The sequence below is a fragment of the Manacus candei genome, unplaced genomic scaffold, assembly GCF_025592945.1.
Source record: "Manacus candei isolate 608988 ecotype Guabito, Panama unplaced genomic scaffold, ASM2559294v1 h1tg000014l, whole genome shotgun sequence".
NCBI lineage: Eukaryota > Metazoa > Chordata > Aves > Passeriformes > Pipridae > Manacus > Manacus candei.
Window position 1 is genome coordinate 56569397 of NW_026138062.1, and position 20607 is coordinate 56590003.

A 20607-nucleotide genomic window follows, 5' to 3' on the forward strand; every position below is an offset into this window, starting at 1 on the left:
AGATCCAGAATTAAGAAGGCACACATTACTACAAGTAACACAGGATGTTTTAGTAAGACCAACTAGTTCCACTTCTCACTTTTCATAAGACCAATTCCATTTCTCATTTTCCAACTTTTTACCAAATTCTCTCCTCTAGACGGGAAGGCAGATGCTGCATGAAAGTCATGCTCCTCATGTGCACTGTTGACTCGACAGGTCTATAACTTCAACATGGACTACAAAACAAATCTTCTTCTATTACTTTTGGATTTTCAGAACTAATTTAAACTTTAGTATTTTGCAAGAAGCTTTTTAGGACTTTTGCCTCTGACCAGAAATGACATTTTACCACTAAATTTAGAAGAAAGTGATTCTGTGCTTTTATAAAAGGAAAGAGATTAGAAAAGAATGTATTTTCTTCCCCATGATAAAAATCTGATTGTATTTTCTGCACAGAGTAATTTTTAAGCCATGCGGGAGGAAGGCAGTGTGAAATTTGGAATAAAATCCCTTTCTTATAGCAAGATAGGCCTCTGAGCACAGTTCTGAAGTCCCAAGTATAACTCATTTAAAAAAATTGTACATAGCAATCTGAAAGTTAAAATTTTTTCGCCAAAAGCCCCAAGCACCACTAAGTTTTGAAATATCCAGAGTGTCAGCTCTCCCTTTCACCTCATGAACAGCCTCTGAGACCTTTTCCTGAGTTCTGATGCTTCCTTTGAAAAAGGGCATGTGGATTCTTTAGCAAAGGTTTTATCCAAAAAGTTACTGAAGTTAAATAGATATTGGAAAGGAAAATAAAAAACACTTTAGTTTAAACAGCACCTAAAGTTATTTTCTTCTTTCAGTTACTGAGATTTAGATGTCAGGAAGTAGGTAAGAAAAGAAAAGTACAGTGCATCACATAGCTTTGAGTGCTAAAATCCACAAACACAAACCCCCTACTATCTCCAAAAAGATCTCATTTGAAAAAATAAAAGGAAGCTGCCCATTTCTTTTGCATGTCACCTTTAAGAGTGTATGTGGAAGTAATTTTGATGCTGTTCCTTCTGTGTAAGCACAATTATAAGAGAAACTTATAGGAGAAATTGTGTTATCACATAACCACAAAACCATTTCTCCATCTCTTAACATGTATGTGTAGTGCCTTGTAGCATACCAGACAACAGTTTAGATCATCCACATATACCAGCTAAAGAACAGGATGTGCTTCAATACTACTCTGAGACTGTTCCCATCTTCAGTAATTATGCATATACCATACAATGTAGACTAACATTGTCAAACATTGCAGCATTACTGTTTGAACAAACCACAGAACATGGGGTGGTAAAAGCTGAGAGAAATAAGTTATTTACACCATTTCATGCTATCCTAGAAAGGTATCTTGACTTAGTTGTTTGGTTTTGTTACTTGGTTTTGTTTGTTTATTTTTTAAATTTCTTTCTTTATGAAACTCAGTTTGAAAAATAACTTACAGAGAGAGAATAAAGACGATTGTTCCTTCCAGGTTAACCACAACAGCCAGAGTCCTCCAGGAACGAATGAAGTACCCTAATAAAGCATACTGGGCAATTCCCACAGCAAAGAACAAGCCACCAATAGAACCTAACATACAATTAAAAACAAAACATTATCACTCCTTTAAGAAACACTAGTAAATCTCAACACACAGGATCAGACAAAAACTAACTCTTCATTAACAAAAATTCGTTCAGCAATACAGACAAAACCACACACCTCTTTGACCAAAGAATAGTCTGTTCTTCACTCAAGGAGGGCAGATGAATTACATCTAATTGCAATGATCAATAAGAGCCCCAAAAGCACTCTTCTACATCCTGTGCACCCAAAGCCCCATAAAGAGTTAAGTCTTCTAATTCCAAATATAAGTATGTTTCAGCTTCCTATGTGTAAAAATAAATACTACAAACCATTGAAAAATTAGGTATGTTAGAACATATAGTATTTATTTGTAGCTTTCACCTTTTGTAAGATACCCTACTTTAAAACAGTCTCAGCATAGCACTTCTTTGGCACTTGGCACAGACTGGGTAAGTCCAGCCCTCCAGCTGTAACAGTACAGGTTATACACATCATGTCTGAAGGATAGGTCCAGCACCAGCAACCAAGACAGCTAAGGGTGTCTGTATTTTTTGTTCTAAATTCTAAGGTTAATTACCACATGGGACAACTTTTGTTTTTTTAACATATAAACAACAGTTGTCTCATCTTCCCATTATATAAAAAGCACTTTTGATTTCTTTTTGAGAACTACCAGGAAGGAAAAAATTGATAGTCAGTACACAAACACTAAGCTCTCTGTTTAGCAGAGTCCAAAATTCTGATGGACAGTGCTCGGCTGTGACAACCCCTGGGTGAGTATTTAGCTGGGTAACATTCACAGGAGATGTTTCAACTGGACCTCTGTCAACTTGAGTGATGTAGAAACCTGAATGGCCCCAAGTAATCTACTCTGCTTGCCCAAGGCTCATATTAAACAAAGCAGAGTTCAAAGACTGGTCACAGAAATGCTCAAGTAGAGCTAAATTTGCAACTGCTATGGTGTTAGCTTTGGTGTGTCTCAAGTGGTGTGAGAGGCTGAAATCTATAAATTCTGACAATAAAGGCACATTACCTGCTAATGCCCAGTAGGCAGTACCCACACACTCATTCAGTAGAACAAAGGCTACCAGTGACATCCCACCATTCATCATTCCTACCAGGAATCGAGAGATGGCAAAGAATTCATAGGAGGGTGAGAATCCATTTGCAATGGCAAACAAGATGTCAAGAGCAAAACCTGGAAAACACAGTAAAGTTTCACTTCAGAAGAGAACCTAAAGAAACAAAGCATTTACTAGTATCTTTACTTGATGTTCACTGGCATCTGTCCTAAGCAATCAGTCAACTATACCACCACAGGTTTGGGCAGAAACTTAAATACCTGGAGTCATATCATAGAGGGAGGACACAAAAGGAGTGGGTTTTGATACATAGTTTGCAGTATTAAATCTTCAAATTCAGTTCATGACGGACAATTCTTTTCATATACTCAGAACCACTGTCTGACTCCACTTAAGATGGCTTGACATTTATCCCCAATACAGATTAAATACACGACCAAATATCTCCACTCATTCTTAGAAAGCAGTGTATAGAAACTAGAGAAAAGAAACATTGCAAGGGGACAAAACATGGTGGCTTTGCACTGCATAGCAGGCCCCCCCTTTATCTGCTTTGAATGAGGTTGCTCCTTCAAAAAAAAAAAAATCCATTTTTTAAATTCTATGTGCTTATCCACTGACACAAAACTTCATACGTACCCAAAACACGCAGTTTAAAATACGTGATCCAAGCATAGTAAAAAAGCTTATGAGCTTTAAAACACTATGAGGATCACAAATACATAAAAATTAAATCATGCAGAGAGAAGATAAAAGGTGCAACAAATTCCTAACAGGTTATACATGTAAGAACACTATTAAAAATTCCTAGAAATATTAATTGCAACCTGCAGGGATCCCATGACCACAATATGCATGGATGTAAGCCCTTATGGCATGACTCTCAAATCCAGAATACCTCGCAGATATTCATATGGTGATTGAACAGTCAAATATTAATTTCTTTTCATGACTTATATTCCTGAAGTATATTGGAAGGATAAAACAAACAAACAAAATCACAACACGTGAGTCACAGCTGCATATCAAGCTCTAGCAGAAAGTGGGCTCCTGCCACTGATCTTCAGAGACAAGACACCACTTCATTCATTAGGTGGCAGTGGTTACCTGTGAGGTAGACTTTCTTCCTCCCAAAGCGATCTGAGAGCTGACCAAAGGAGATTGCTCCAACAAACACACCACTGAAGTAGAAAGAACTGGCAGCACTGACTTTGTATGAGGCATTGCCAATCAAGAACCACTGGATGGAGGGGAAAAAACAAAACAAACACCAACAAAAAGGCAAATTAACCAGAATCCAAGCAGTTCAGCAGATCACCAGCAGCTAGTAGGTGGAGGGGATGACATATTTTAGAGGAGATCAAACTCTCTGTAAATCTTCTAAGCATCATATTCAGTAGAGCACCAGACAGTCATCAAAACATAACTGCTGTATCCCAGACTCACTTGGGGTACTAACCAATTGCACAGTTCCCCCAAATCACATGCAGTCTTTGATTCTGAAATCAAAAACAGATCCCTCAGAATACTCTAATTTTTGCAGCTTTCTCCCACTCTCCCTTTTTCTGCCTTTTCTCACATAAATCTATCAACCTAAATAGACTCAGTTCTACCTACTGATATATGTCCTGCAGCGTGTAGGCACACAATGAAAAAAGATAATTGTGGTTTATGTCTGAAGATAATCCTGCACATGCTCTTCCTTATGAACTGTCTTGTCACTGAGAAATACTCTGGTAGCTTTAGACATGTTAGTCAAGTTTTCTGCACATACTCATTTTTTTTACAGAATACTTTGTCATTTCCAATTCTTCTCAATTCCAAATACAAACCTAATCTTCAAATGTTTGATTCTTACAGACTCAATGTCTCCAGTTGAACCTGACAGAAATTTTTCCCCATGAAAGTGCAGAATGAAAATATGCCATGCTGTCATTGTTTAAAAGTTATTTCCTTTTGTATTCTAAACACTCCACATCTTCTTTTCTATTTCTCTTGCACCTTGAGATAATGTTTCCTTTTAGTGACAACCAACTTTTCTGCCTGTGCTGGTAAGCTGGTGATTATGTCATTATCCCTGCAGTAACACTCTAATCTCCTCATAATCTTCTCTTCCTCTACTACAATCCCATTAAATATCCTTTCTAGCAAAGCTTATATTATTTCGAAGCTCACTTATAAACTACCTCACCATGAGAACAGAGCCATGCAATTCAACCTCACCAAGATTAGGAAGTTAACAAAACATCATTCATAAGCTCCAAGAAAATAACTTGCAGTATATGACTCATTTTGAATTGTCACTTTAATGGTGAGGTGTTTACTGATACAGTAGGTAATGTGACAATAAAGCGTCAAGACTGACAAAATTCAATTCTAAAACTAAACACATGACCACAAATCAGCTTTTGAAGCTTCTGCAGACTTTAAAAACAATTTCCAGAAAAATACATTTGTATAATTGCATGAGAGATTAATTTTATCCTGAAATAACACGGTCAATTTGTTTTATAAGAGCTACAAGAATCATGCCTTAACTTTTAGTATAAACATGAAAGAAGCTGCCAACATGAAATTTGCTGAGATTAGATGATTTCTGAATCATTCAGGGATTAGGGGATAATATGGTTGCATAGTAAAATTTGTTCTGAAAATTAAGCTCAACATCTAAGCCCTTTAAACAGCTGAAGGCTTTTCTACATAAAAGCACGTTACATATATGCTTGTTATTCATAAATTAAGCTTTTTACATTTGAATATTTTTCAGTGTAAATTTGCAATGGTCACATTATCAATAAGTAATGTCACAAGACAAGCATTAAAAAATCTGCCTCAAATGCAGAAAATATCTTTTTACACATCAGTAATGAAATTACATACTGGTGAACTATCCCCCAATTAAGTGTGATCTCACCAAAACCTTTGCACTGAGCACATAACTTCCAAATATACTACAGATTCAGCTAAAAATTGTTTTAAAACTGTGTTTTAATAGGGGGAAACAGGAGAGGTAACAAGATTTTATTCACATGGGACTTGTAAAAAATATATGTTAAAGAACAATGGAGCAGAATCTACACAAGTTGCCTTGGGACTTTTTTCTTTTGTTTTGTTTTGTTTTAGTTTTTTAGTTTTCAAGTAAACTTTGTTCTTTACCTGCATTTCTTATTTATGCAACCAAAATGATAAAAATCTTTATAAAATTTATGTCATATGCTAGCCTCTACAAGTGTGTCTGACCATGAAGTTTTAGAGAATTAAAGATTCTTGGATAAGTTAAAAAAAACCCAAACAAACAAACAACAAAAAAGAAAAATCCCAGGGAAAGTTTGCAAACCTTACTGGGGTGTAAATAATGCTTAAAAAATTCACTGTCCATTAGAATTTTAATTTACATAGTGTCATAAGTACTCATATCCTCTTTGTTACCAGAGTAAGAAGGAATGCCTTTTGTACACAAAGCTTCATACTATTCCAAAGCCAGCCACTTTTATTAATGTGCTTATAACCAATAAAGTGCTTTAGACGAGTAATTCAGATAGCATTAATACCTCTGGACAATAGCCATGAACTATCTAGTGGTACTACACAGCTCCAGAGTTCAGCTCTAAATTCAGGTCTTGTAACCAATGCATTTAGGGCTCTTGTACAGAACAATTTGACATTAACAGATACTGACAGCCCCAGGAAGGGCAGGTGTTGCACTCATCATGCAGAGTCTGGAATCATTCCAGTAGGGACTGTGACTAGACCATGAAAGAAAACACTTACAAAACACAGAGGCCACACCAATAAAGCAGAAGCTTGTTCTGGAATAGAATAAGAGTTGCTTTGTCCACTTAAGTCCCCACTGCCCATGTCCTCTCCCACATCTGGAGTTGCAAAGACTGCAGAAGCCACTTCCTCTCCAGTTCCTCCACTGCTTGCCAGCTGCACAATGGATGTACCATGTGCAGTGGAGCTTAGCAAGGGAATCACCAAAGGTGGCCAGAAAGACCTCAGGGTCCATAAAGGATTTTGAGCACATTAGTAAAATGAATGTTGTGATTCCAGCTCAAATGTGGAACCAGACCAACATATAACTTCCATATGGAAAAGGTGGGAAGTTTTGGAGCAGAACATTGGATCTGCATAGCAAAATAAAGCTAGCTTTTGTTGTCAGTAAAGATGTGCTTACCTGTTCTCTACCTGAAGGTAGCACCTGTTTCGTTTCCTAATCAAATCATGCATTAGTATGCAAGAAAGCAGCAGTACAGCCAGTCCCCCAAAACCAACTCAGTAAGATTTACTACTCACACGAGGCAGCAAAACCCATTTCAGACTTACCTCAGAGACTATTGACGTGAAGCTGCTGCCGAAGTGCACGTGCTTATGCATCTCACTGCCATTGGCAGTCAGAAGCCATTCCCCAAAAGCTCTCTGCTCACTCATGGAATGGTTGCCATGGCTCTGATTAGCTGAGAGCCCTGGGAGATCCCAGTCATAGGGAGGAGTTGCACCCACCAGTGCGATGAGGATGGCTTCAGTGGCCACGTAGAGCTGGCATGAAAGACAAAAAACAGCAAAGATGCTAAATTTACATGCAGTCAATGTTTCCTGCACAGCTGGATCAAATCAGCATTAAAAATGTTCCTATCTTATATTTGCCTTCTACCACTATGAGATGTCAGGTATAGCCCCCATCTACCAAGTATCACACACTGAAGAACCATAACTTCAAAAAAGTGGTTCTTGCACTTTTTAACTGTCGATTATTTGATAGAAAATAAGTTCCCCTCCTGACCCCTTTCCCTCAATCAGAGGCCCTCAAACTCCCACACGTAGCAAATACACCTCCTGAAAGCATGAAGATTTGTTAGTAGCACTAGGGAGACAAAATAAAGCTATTCTTTAATGCAAGTATATTACTCTATTGTATCTTCTCCCTCCACCTGTGTTGTTCACTTCTCTAATTTGATATTTGGAATAGATCTCCTCCTCATGGTTTCATATCTAATCTTTTCCAGTTTTAATAACATTTATTCCTTCTTATCTTTTAATCTTCTATGAACCTGTTTCACTCTTTAAAAAAGGACAGAGAGAAAAGTGTGAACATATATATTTATATATATATATATATATACATATTTTTTATGTATCTACACATTTATACATACATGTCTAAATGATCAAGGTCTAAGTGATCAGTAGCAGCTTTTGCTTAGGAAAGAACAAATAAAACTGCTGGAAATCCAGATGTTTCAAGCCTGATCTAGAGCTGGATTACTGCTGCTTGCTCAGAAAAACACAGAGGCCACATTATGGCTCCAACTTAAAACCCAATAGTTTGAGACCTGTTTGAACACGGAAGTGCCATGAATTTTGCAACAGAAGACAGATGATAAAGTCTTCTGAGAGACAAAAGTTGTCGGTAATAACAAAAAGACCCCCAGACACTCTTCAAAGAAAACTGCCTTTTGTCTTAAGCCCTCACTGGGGATCTGTAACTCAGCATAGTAGTTCCTGGAAAAAAACCAAACCAAAACAAGCCATACAAAATGAACAAAACAAGCAAACAAATAAAACCCCCAAGACCCCCCCAAAAAACCCAAACGAAGAAAAAATTCCTGTTGCTTCTCAAAAAAACCCTCATGCATGCCTCTACAGTCCTCAAACCCCACTTCAGGCACCTCCCTAACACAGTCCTTGCTCTGCTCCCAGCACCTCCTGCATATGTACCCATAGGAAGTGTGTTCTCTCAGAAGGCTGCCACACAAATAATCTGCAAAACTGGGAAGACCACAGGTACAAAAAAAGCAGCCTGAAGACCTCTGAATTCTGATGCAAGTAACACCAGGCAATACTATTCTGTTCTGTACAACAGCATAACAGCTGCAGTTACAACCTAGATCTAAATGAGAATTACTACTAAACTTAAAAGAAAGACCCTGAAAGCATTTTTTCTCAACAGCTCCTTTTTGCAGTCTATGGGATAAACTGCTACTGTAGTGGCAGAAGGTAGATATTTAAAAAAAAAAAAGTTTCTTTCCATTTTCCATACTAAAATTATTGAATATCAGAAGGAATTTGAAAAAAACCCACTATCTGTTAACTATGTTATTATTTAAGATAAAGGACAACTAGATCGACAACAATAAAAAGTAAAAGAATTCATTTGGGAAAGAAGGCAATGACTAAGATTACATGGGGAAAGCAGTGTTAAAAAGTTGAGTGGCCATGTTGCTAGGGATGTGTAGATACAGTACTCTCAAGAACAGTTTGAAATTACTCAGAAACAAGAATTATAGGTCATGATATGCAGTGCACCCCTATACTCTGACTCACTCAACCGATTCCACATCAGGACTAAGCAATAACATCCTTCCTTTTGTCTTGTGAAATAATAAACATATTTTTGAAGTAGATCAGGAAATGAAATCCTCAAGGCATTTGGTTTAAAGAAAGAAAGCATAACGCTTTTCATTTTTGCTCTAGGTCAACCCCACCCCAGCTACAGAAAACGAAATAGGAAAAATAAGCGATTGCAGGTACATAGACAAACACTACAGATATTCTTTCAATAAAGAAAAATCAGCCTTAAGTATCCGAGTGGCTGCAGCAACCAAGGATAGAACAAAGATAGAAATACTTTGAATTGATCTGTGGAATCAGAAAAACATATGAAGACGGAGATTTTTTTGATGCTATCATATAATATAGTTCTATACTCAAGTTCATTGGAGTCACTTGACACAAGACTCTGCCTCCTACTGAACACCTGCCTTGTAGTTTGGGCAAGAGGCACAGTAAACCCTATTCATTCCATTGAGAAAACAAGGCCCACAAAACATCCCCCAAAATTCATTTACAATTCTGAAGATCAGAAAGATTTTCTAAAAGTGGTCATAAAAACATGATAAAGCAAACTCTAGACTTAAAATAATTTCAAAAAAGAGTTTTCATGATTTAAGTAAGAGGCAGGAGTTTGTGTTAATGAATCTGGAGATTTCTCCCTTAAGAATTCTCAGTGCTTGCACTTAACAGTAACATAGTTGTGCAGACTGGTAAAGAATATAAAACACTATCAAATCAAACAGAAATATTATATAACACCTCTATAAGGTATAAAATGGCTGCATTATATGCACTGTGGCAAACAAAGCCCTTCATTTTTCATTTGTTCTATAACCCAAGTCAAGTCAAACTTATGTCATTAGTATACAGGTTCTAGTCAAACACTTTTAATTGGCTATATATGGATGTTAACAGTTCCCTACCAAATTTCCTACACTGATCTGTATTAATTAAGATGAATACCAAGCACAGGGGGACAAGGCACCAGCTCATAGTCACTGATGATGAAATGATGAGAGTTTTGTTAGTTTTAGTTTCTCCTGTTTGTCGATATTCTCCTTAGGTCAAAACTTTATAGACTAGATGAGAAAGCTATGGTGTAAGGAAATTTATTAAAAGGCCTTAATAACCTGTAAACTTCCATTTTCTCTGCTAAGCAGAAGCGATTTTAGTTAGCCAGTTATAGCTATTTCATTGACAGGTTTTGAAATTAACTTAAAATTATTATTAATAGAAGTGCCTGCCATGCCTTGACCAGCTTTCCTGGTGCTCATTTTCATAATGAATTACTTGCAAAAAAGACGCAGAATCTCTAATAAGACTAGCAAGGGAGGGGGAGGAAGAATTTAAATAGTTTCAATTGTGTATAATGAAAGCACACATAAAAATAATGTAAGAAATACCCATTACAAAGCACAAAAGAAAAACAGAAGCAAGACTTCAATGCTACCAAGAGGAGCTCATCAGCAGTTCAGAACTAGCCTGGTCATTCTAGACAAGTATCAGCTGAAGCATTCACTGATGAACAAAATAATGAGTAAGACACCAACTTCTGCCCTTCAAATATAGAAACGTTAAAACCTCACCCTGGGGAAAGAGAGAAATAAAGGAAGAACAGTGAATGATCTTGCCCTAGTAGAAGCCTTTGATGAAGAGATGGTTACAGTTCAGGATTACAGTCATTTCTTCTGAACCCATGACAAGCAGCTGAAAAGCTGGAGGGCAACCTTATTTTTGAAAATCTGATGATCTCATCTGCTCTGAATTATTTCCAAAGGGTGATTTGTCTTTAAATTCACATGATTTTTTCTCCTCAATAACTATGATGTAGAAAAGCCCCAAAATGTCTTCTTGGTGCAAAATTATTATCTGCTGCTGAAAACACACACTCCTACCAAAGTAACCTTCCTTCTTTGTAGCACAATAACAGGGAGAACACCATATGGAAGAAGGAAAGGCTGTTGTAGTTAAAGCAGAGAATCACCATGTGCAGAAGAACATGAGGTCATCTCTCCCAGTCCCACTCTGAAAGGAAATATTCCCCATGCAGAATGTAACCATTGCTGATTATCACCTATGACTTAGCAATGACAGAGCAGACACATATTAGGGCTTCTGAAGAGAAACAGAGAAAACCTACCAAAATAGTTTTTCAGCCTGAAATTGCAGGCCTCCAGAATCCACAGAAGAAAGTCCAAACCATAACTTCATTCTAGAAATTAATATCTACATTGGAAACTAACACTGCACAGCAAACCATCACTCCTTGAGCCTCGCTTCCTATAGGTCTGTAGAAAATGATCCTTCAGCTTTCCCTTTTTCTCTGTTCCAAACATCCAAACACACACCTCTCAACTCCATGTCATGCTCAGCATTATTTTGGTGGGCAGTGGCAGGGGTTTGTTACTCCTGCTCAGCCTGGTCAGCCAGCACACATGTCCATTAGCCAGGTAAGTGCTGTCGTGCACAGACAAAGGCTGCTTTACTTTCCATGGACAAACTCTGGCATCTCAAGAGCAAACAGCTTCACTGTACAAGCTTTCTGCAACATCAGCCCAAGTTGTGGTCGGTCCCTGTGTAAACACCTTTGCCTGACAGGGCTGTGGAAACACTGCACCCTCACATCATGGGCTGACAGGTCTCTGAACATGAATAAAGAAGTTGGAAGTATTATTTTTCTGCCTCTAAAAACACAAAACAAAAAGAAACCTCACACCCTGGTAAGTTAGAAAACCAAGACAATAAACAGGAAACAAAATTGCAAAAAGCTTTATAAATACTACCCCTGCTTCAATGGGAATATTCAAGAAAGCTAAAATACTTTTATGTGTAATCATGTGGCAAGACTCCTCAGTCAAACATCAGCTATACAGTTTCACCAGTATCACATCAGAAGTGCTGCTCCACTCCTCCTATGTAAAGAAGAACTTATAAGAGAACAAAGCAAAGAAGTGCCAGAAGTTCCTATTTCAGTTCATGAATATATTGCAAAGCAGCCCAAGACTGGACCTCCTCAGTGGCATTATAGGATAACATAAAGAAAAAGGCAGCAATGGCTGGCAGAAAGAGTGGAACTGTGGGCTAACAAGTATCAGGCAGGATTTAGTCCTGCTTCCAAAAGCATGATTATTCTTTTGTCTGGATTTCACCTTTGTCCCTCTTTCCCTCCATACTTTCCAGCCTGTGCTGGCTATGAACATACCTGAGTCACAGACAGGATTAGAAGAGGTCAAAGTCCTCACCTTAGCACACTGGTCTGGGACGCTGCCAAAGAATATTGGGTGAACACCTTGGTTCTACAGAGGCAGTTCTGCTACAATTATGAGAAGAGCACATTCTTGGCTAAAGCATTTAACTTGGTAAATTACCCATTACTTCAGACATTTTGGCCTAAATATCCAGACTAAAAGACAATGATGACACTTGCATAAGCTACTTTCATTTATTTATTCATTTTAAGAACCTGTCTGAGTGTAAGCAATTAGCTGTACTTCTGTTTTGCTGTTTGTGGGTTTTTTAAATTAAAAAAAAGTCTTGGGTTTACTGCTATTTCAGAGCAATGTAATGCTTCAGAACTGAAGAACATTTTTTTTTTCAGTTTTGTGGTGGAACTTGCTAAACCAGTGATTTTTAGCTTACAGCCTACAGGCCTCAGAATTCCTTGAATTACTTCTTAAAAGTGCTTGGAAAAAATAATTAAGAAACAAAGCTGTCAGCGGTCTTAAATTTACTGCACAAGGACTTAACCTCTTCAGTGGGAAGTCCGTAAGGGATCTGCAAACTGAAAGAGATTAGAGACCTCTGGTCTTTATATATTTTTAAGACAACAATAACTGAACATCATATCACAAACAGAAAGCCTGATAAGCTGTACATACAACTCTCTCCAGCTTTCCTGACGTGAGGATCTCAAAAGTTTCATTGTGCCTTCTGAGGCAAATTCTTAACACCCTTTCAGCCCAAACCCACCAGGATTAGGAAAATGACCAGGTGAACACAAATACAATGTTTAACAAGGCTAAGTCATAAACTTAGTCAGAGATCATACTGTAAACAGACAAGACCTAGAAAACAGATGTTGCTGCTCCAGAGGGACTCCAGTCACGCTCGGCTGACACTTGGAAAAACCAAACAGAGGTTTTACTTAATGCAAACAATGCACACAAAGCACAAGTATAGCTACATAGCATAGCTACATATTAACTACTCCAGTTAAAATAAAGACTTTTGAGAGCACAAAACTTTATCTGTGTCAGAAATAAAGAGCAACTATCGTATGCAGGTTGGAAACAACTATTCTGAGTTCAATTACACACCTACTAATTCTATCACCCAAGAGAAAAGGAAATTAGAACATCTACGATGGAGGAAGTGCCACTGAGGAGAGCCTTGATGGTGTGCCTTGCTAGTGGAAAAACACAGCAATTTATTGCCTACAAAACATGGGCAGTTAGAGACTGTGTGTACACACGGGCAGGGAAGAAGGAAAGGGAGATAATGTGTCATAACAGAAATATGTTTAATGCTTTCTTTGCTATCCAGTAGAACTCCCTGTGAACTCCCAGGCTCATCTCCCAAGGGTGCTCAGAGGACAGACTGCCTAGATGGATTTTTTCAACAGTTTGCCAGGCTGAAAGACATCTTGATGAATAGCAAAAGATGGGATTTCTTCAGCTCCCACTGAATCTAAATACCATTCCACTGCACAAAATATTCTACATAGCAATAACTTTATTATTAAAAATCTCCCCATGTATTTTACCCACACTCCATATAAAGATGACAATCCCTCTTGACACAGTGCCTCCCAGACAGCTTCCACTCCCAGTTGTTAAAAAAGACTTTGCAAAAAGCAAGACATTCATCCACAGCTCGACTGAAGAACCCCAGAGCGAGTTCTTTATGACAACTTCACTCTTTACACAGCATGTAAACTCCTTTTTTAAAAAAAACAGTTGGGTTACTTTTTTAAACAGGCAGAACAACCTGCTTCCTTCCCTCTGTTGCTAGGCCTTCAGAATACCTACTTCTTTGTGCCTCTCTCAGAACTCCTCCTTCTTGCTATGCCCATCAGCAATAATTCTGTCAAGGTCTTTACAACAGCACAGTGAACAGGCACCTTATAGGACTGAACTGCACAAAAACTGAAGCCAGGCTTGTAAGTTAAATTGCAAAAGCTGACTAGAGGTGTTGATACGGATACATACACACCGAAAAGGTGGTTTCAGTGTCAAGTGAAGGTAGTGATCCTTAGAAGAGCAAGAACATCCAGCAATTGTCAGTGGCACTTAAAACCACCTAAATATAAGCTCAATTACACATGCTTTGCAGTTCAGATGGAGTTGAAGAAGGGAAGGTCTTGAAGTTACAGCTCACTTTTCTTCTAAACCTTCAGCTTGCTCTGATCATACTTATGCATAAAAATGTAAAGCTTAGTTACATGAGAGAATCAAACTAGTGTAAGACAACATAAATTTTGAGGGAAGATGGAGATGTAGGCAGTGGATAAGGAATTCATGCCTTCCCTCCACTAAGGATTATTTTTGGAAAAAAAACAATAGCAAGTTAGCTATTTAAAATTAATCGGTAAGGAAGCAGTTGTTACAATCCAGACTTCCACATTACATCTGAGAGTTAAGGACCCCACTGCTAAAGAAGCATGTCACAACTCAGCATCGTTATTTCAGGTTTTCTGCAGAATATAGCACAATGTCTGCATCAGCTGCATTCATGTTTATATGGTTATAACATAATTAAAGATAAGTGATTGTTTCTTTTAAGGAACAGTTATGGATATGAAAGAAGTAAGAGACTAAAGGATCAAGGAGTCTTGGTTACCATGTAAATTGCTGAAATGAAATGTCATGTGACCAAGCAACTACCTTTTTTTTTTAAACCCTTAGAAGATTCCCCCCACCTAATTGAAGCCCAGCCATGAAATTTATGCCCATGTAGTTTATTTTTCTTCCTAAGCAGGAACACACTATACCAGAACAAGGATTTGTATTCAGTGATGCAACCACTCTAAAAGCCTTCATCACATCCACAAGAAAAGCAAGAACATCCTTTATCGTAAGCATGTTCTGAGTAATGCACAAAAAGATGGGGGAATATGAAGATCTCCTCAAGAAAAAAAACTTGAGCCCCTACTTTTTATGTTTGCATTCATGTCACATTTGAAACCACCCCTCCACATAAGTGACTCCACATTCTGCAACTGTTTTCCTGAGAATCAGAGGGACTTAGAACTCTTACTTCTTCTGCAAACATAAAGAAAAAAAGCCAAACAGTGAGGTAATCAAAGCGAAAGAAGGTTACATGGCAATTCTGTAAATCCTTTTTATATCTGCCACTTTGCTTACTTACCCTAGAGATACTTATAGTTGAACTGTGTCTTAAGTTATGGTGCAAGTAACTCTGGGCAAACATAATACCTGTAATGAAGCCTCTGGAACAACTGCAACACACTATACTAGCAATTGTAATGCAACCTGTGTAATATCCCTCTCTTTCCTTAATTTTAAACTGTTCATTAAATTTCAGATTTGTTTTGCACTTCCAATTCAAATAAAGTCCTAATAGTGTGCATCACCAAGGACTGGGAGTAAGGTGTTCAATTTATGATCAATTCTGGCAAGTTCAAAGAATAGCTTAATATACTCAAGCAAACATAAGTATTAAAAGAAGATTCACTGACAAACTATTTCATTACCATCATTGCAACTACCGAGTTATGTCTCATGCCACTAAAAGAGGTAGAATATGTAGAGGATGTAAATAAGAAGTGTCAAGAAACAGAGTTAAACAAGGCTACATATGGGATCACATCTGTATCCTGTCAGAAAACAGACAGTATTTCTTCTGAATTATTTCTAAATATTCGGGATGAACCTGCCTTACTTAAGTCACATGTCCTAGAATCTACTTTCCCTCATAACATTTGTGCCGATGGGCTGATTAAGGAGCATCTTTCTGCATTGGGATATTGTAATGATAGAAGTCATACATGATATTGTTGTCAACAGTGAAGAGATGTTAGTAACACTGCTCATTATAGCTGCACTGCATCAAGAATGCCTTTGCCTTAAAGCGAATTACCATTCAAGCAACTTGATGTAACTGTTTTTCCATCTTCCCTTTAGTTAGTAATGAGTTCCTAAGATAGATGGAAAAACTACCCTTGGTAATTCTCCATACTGCTGTGCAATGCACATGCACTTGAGGCAAAGTCTTTTTCAGTTGTGCAAACAAGAACTCCCTTTTAAACTCTAACATGTTTTTAAAAGCCTCTCAATAGAGATATAGTAGGAACACACCTTCATTCTCACATTTCTCCAGGTTCACTTTGGACTTGGGCAATCCTGTAGCTCAGATTCACTGGTAAAGGCAAACTTCTTTCAACTGCCTATATTGAATCATTAGAGACCAAGAAACTTATTTTTAAATATGCTTGTACGCTCTCAAGCATCTGATCAAGGTGTAAGACTTTGTCTCATGTTGCCACACGCACTAAACGAACATCAAAAGACCATTCTTTAATAATGCTTCAATATAATTTCTTCAAAAGATTGCAAGTACCCTTCCAGTAATCAACAGGTGTCAAGCAGTTACTTTGAGCTCAAGATAAAGTCCGAAGTTTTTAACAGTTACAAGTTCCCTTTATTTCTCCCTCACTCAAAGACATACTGGAAATGCAAGACTGGTCCAACCTCAAATTCACATCATTAGTCTATCTTCACATTCTTCAGGTAAGTTCAGTCTTTGTGTAACTCCATATAATTTGGAAAAATGTTTCTCTACATTAGCTGTCATCAATCCATTATGAAGCTAGCAACCACTGCTACAGAACATTCCTAAAAATCTTCCAAGTTCCAATTAAGTCAGCGAATAAGCCAGGCATACCTTAATACAGGAACAGCTCACCAGGTTAATGAATAACAGCAGCAGGTAGCAGAGGAATAATACAAATCAGGGAAGATGAAAGAAACAGCCCACAAGACTTACACTTAATCTGGTTTTACACTGATAACACACAAAAACATTTTTCTGACTACAAGCAACCTGAAGGGTTTTGCCAGAATGTCAGTAAGCTCATGCCACAGGTCAAGCCCCAGTTCATGCAAGCCCACACGAAAATTGACTCGTGTGGAAAGTCTCGCCCATACAAACAGAAGTGTTTGGTGCCTTAAAGAAGTTCTGTGACCTAAACTATGTTTGTAATTAGAATTCAGAGACCAGATATGTCGGCATGTCAATAAGACTATGTGGTGGAAGTAGTTTACTGTAGAAATTTATATAAGAAAAACACTAAAATGAGGGAAAGCACTTATAGAGTATGAAAGAAAAAAATCAGTAACATGCAGAGAAGAAAAAGCACAAAAGCCTCCAAGGAAAGTTAGAGCATCTGCTGGGAATCTTAGTGGGAAGGAAAAGCACAGAGTTTAAGCTCAGGATATAGGCATCAGAGATTAAGGGACTTCACACAGCAAAGATAAAAATATTTCTCACACATGGGATATTCTTATCTTTAAGAATGCAGAAATATTTTTTATACCAACAGGCCAACACAAAAATATAGGCCAACGTGAAAATATAGGCCAACTGAGGGAGGACATGGAAATGGACAGGCAAACAAGCAATAAAATGGAACAATAAGCCCATGGCAGAGCCAGTGACATAGACTACCAGGAGTTCTCATTCTGATGACAGATGCTGCATCAAGTCCACTAAAGGAGCCCAGGATTACCTAAATCTACATCACACACACCAGACATTACTTACCTTTGGGTCCATCCTCCAAATGTTGATGATAAACCAGACAAAAGACTAATACCGGTCGTGGAACCTGCCTTCAGTCTTGCTCTTGCACATCCCAGTGACACATTATGTAACTTGGCACCAATAAAGGAACATAAAAAGCAATCAACCACCCAAGCAGTAACCAGTTGTATAAGTCCAAATCTATTCATGGACTGAAAGACAACAAACTTCACATCTAAATCCCTTACAGACTCCTGTGCCTGAATGACCTGAAGCAAAGAAAATATGCCAATCAAAGGATTATCCTCTTTGGTAAAGTTCAAGAATTAAAAATAACACGAGAAGAAAAAAAAAAACAGACCTGCTACCATTTTTTCTTTAGTTATTCTGAATTAGTTCTAGGATTTGCAGTGATCCTTCTGTTTACTCCTCGCATGAGAAATGCAAGTTAATCCATTAAAAACAAAACAGACAAACACAAACATTACAGAACAGCTGACCTATACTACTTAAAATTCTGGAAACACAGAGCACTTGTCATGGCTGCAGTTCATTCCAGAACACAACCAGCACTGGAAGAAAAAGTAACTACTACTTCCTTAATTCCTAATCTTCAGTGAGCATATAAATTTTCTAGCCACTCAGTCAGCAGAACAAGCTTTAAGCAAAGTCTAATTTTAAAGGATTAACCAGCTAAATCAGTTAAAAAAAGTAGGGAGGAAATAGAAACCTACAAAGCTTTTGCTGTTCATCACTGTAGCTTTGCAACCAAGTAGGAGTTCCCCTCCAACAAGACTGGGCATATGCATTTTCTTTGGTCATCTCATAAAGCTTCTCAGTATTTCAGTCAGTCCCCTAGTTGCCAGGACAAGACATCTTGTGTCACAGCTCGGGACTGGAAGTTCTTGATTACTACAAAATACTGACCAGCAGAGGTGGGAAGACACTAAAATTCCCCTCTTCCCTCCTGCAGCTATTAAGTTTCCACAGTGGCAGTAACCCAGCATTTGTCAGCCTAGCTGAATTTACAATTAAGCTTTTGATGCCAACCAGGAGTGAACCAGACTTCTGTCAGATTCAAACTTACTTCAGTCCTAGGCCTGACTGTGAAGGTACACATAACATTCTTATCTTCCACCCCTACCCTCACAGGAATATGCACAAAGATGAAGCAAAGTTGAAAGATGACAAATGTGGCTGCAGAGCACATCACTTGGTCATGCAGTCTCGGAAAGATAATCTAGCACTCACTGTTACTTTGGAATCCACTTTTACCACAAAACTTAAGACAGCTCCAGTTTTGTATCTCACAGAATACAAACCTGACTACCCAAAATGTAGAGCCTCGTCCAAATACCTTATGGAGAGACACTCCCCCTGCACTCCAAGAGTTAAGTCAAGGCAAGCCAAAGTACCATAAGCAGTCCTTACCTACCAGTTGATTAGATGAGATGATCTGCACAGAGAGGTATCACTGACCACCTGCCACTTTATTGGTGACAATCAAGCCACACACAACCTAGAAATCCCTAGCCTAGGCCATTAACTTTAGGTTGGGGGAAGTCACCTTCTTCCAGTCTAGCTCATGGAAACCTCAGTTTAACTTCACTCCAACCAGCCCTTCACCTGACAAACTTCAAACTCCTAATGGGCTCAGTGAGTGACACAAGGCACAACTGCTCAGGCAGTGTGGCAGAGAGAGCATGAGCCGCCCCAAATTCACTCTGTAGAACTTCACCCTGCCTTTGGATAGACGTCACCCGTGTCCCAGGAGCACAGCACACTGATGCTGGATAAATCCAGAGCAGGAGACCAGCTATTGCCACAGCACAAGCCCTCCCATACCAGCCTTCCCACTCACCGCAGGGATATCCACCCACCTCCGACAGGGACATTCACCCGCCCAACACTCTGGAGAACGGCTTTCCCACGGCACCCAGACCATCCCTCTCCCGGCACTGCCGCTCCCGCGGGCCCTCGGGACAGGGGCGGGAGGGGAGGAGGTGGGCTCTCACCTGGAGGAGCACGGCCAGCAGGACGCACAGATACACCTGGTAGGGCCCCATCTGCCCCACCAGCGGGAACGCCTCCTCCACCTCCATCCCGCTCCGCGACCGCCGGGCAGCGCATCCCCGGGGCGGGGCGGGGAGCAGCGGCCGGGCCCTCGCGGGGCAGCAGCAGCAGCGGGAGGAGGAGGAGGAGGAGAAGGAGGAGGAAAGGGCGGGAGGCGCGATGCGGCGCTCATGCGCAGGCGCCGGGAAGAGCAGCCTGGATGCGGCCGCCTCCCTCCCTCCTTCTGTCCTTCTTTCCCGGGCGCCCGCCGGGGAAGCGGAAGCGCGCGCGGCGTTAGCGCACGCGCACGGCCCGGGATTAAATAATTTGGGGTGGGGGTGCGGGTGCGGGAGGTGGGGTGCGAGGATCTATGTGAGAGAGTTGAGAGGGTTCACGGGGGCTGTGTGGGGGGGTGCCAGCGTGGCAGCGCGGAGCTGCCTCGGGCTGGGCTGTGAGCGGGTGCGGGACTGGGGAGGTGGGTGCAGGTGCAGGTGGAGGGAGGTGTTGTGCCTCCTCAGATGCAGCACCTCTGGTCCCAGCCGTTTGGAAGGGGAAGGGGCAGAGAGGTGTTACCCCTGGAGCCTTGGTTAGACCAAGGCACACGCTGGCCCTGCGGGTCGGGGAAGGAGGCTGCGCTGGGTCCGCGCTGGCCAGGTGGTTCTGGGGTTTATGGCATCCTTCGTGCAGCAGTTTAGCTCTTGTCGTCCATTGAAGAGCACGTCCTAAGAGCACAGTGGAGTTACAGTCTTTGTCCAGCGGGTTTGCACCTGTTAGGTTAGACATTAGGAAGAAA

The 20607-nt window shown here is 39.7% G+C and overlaps 1 protein-coding gene across 1 annotated transcript in view; it reads right to left on the minus strand.

The window, feature by feature from the left end:
* The window catches only part of SLC22A15 (solute carrier family 22 member 15), a 40898-nt gene extending 20745 nt beyond the window's left edge, over window positions 1–20153 (minus strand). Inside the window, exons 1-5 of the mRNA XM_051779663.1 lie at window positions 19778–20153; window positions 6996–7208; window positions 3777–3909; window positions 2621–2785; window positions 1461–1590 (exon numbers count right to left, since the gene is read on the minus strand). Of these exons, the coding sequence (XP_051635623.1) occupies window positions 1461–1590; window positions 2621–2785; window positions 3777–3909; window positions 6996–7208; window positions 19778–19864 (728 nt within the window). The 5' untranslated portion in view covers window positions 19865–20153. The remainder of the gene's footprint in view (window positions 1–1460; window positions 1591–2620; window positions 2786–3776; window positions 3910–6995; window positions 7209–19777) is intronic.
* Between the last annotated feature and the right edge of the window lie 454 nt (window positions 20154–20607).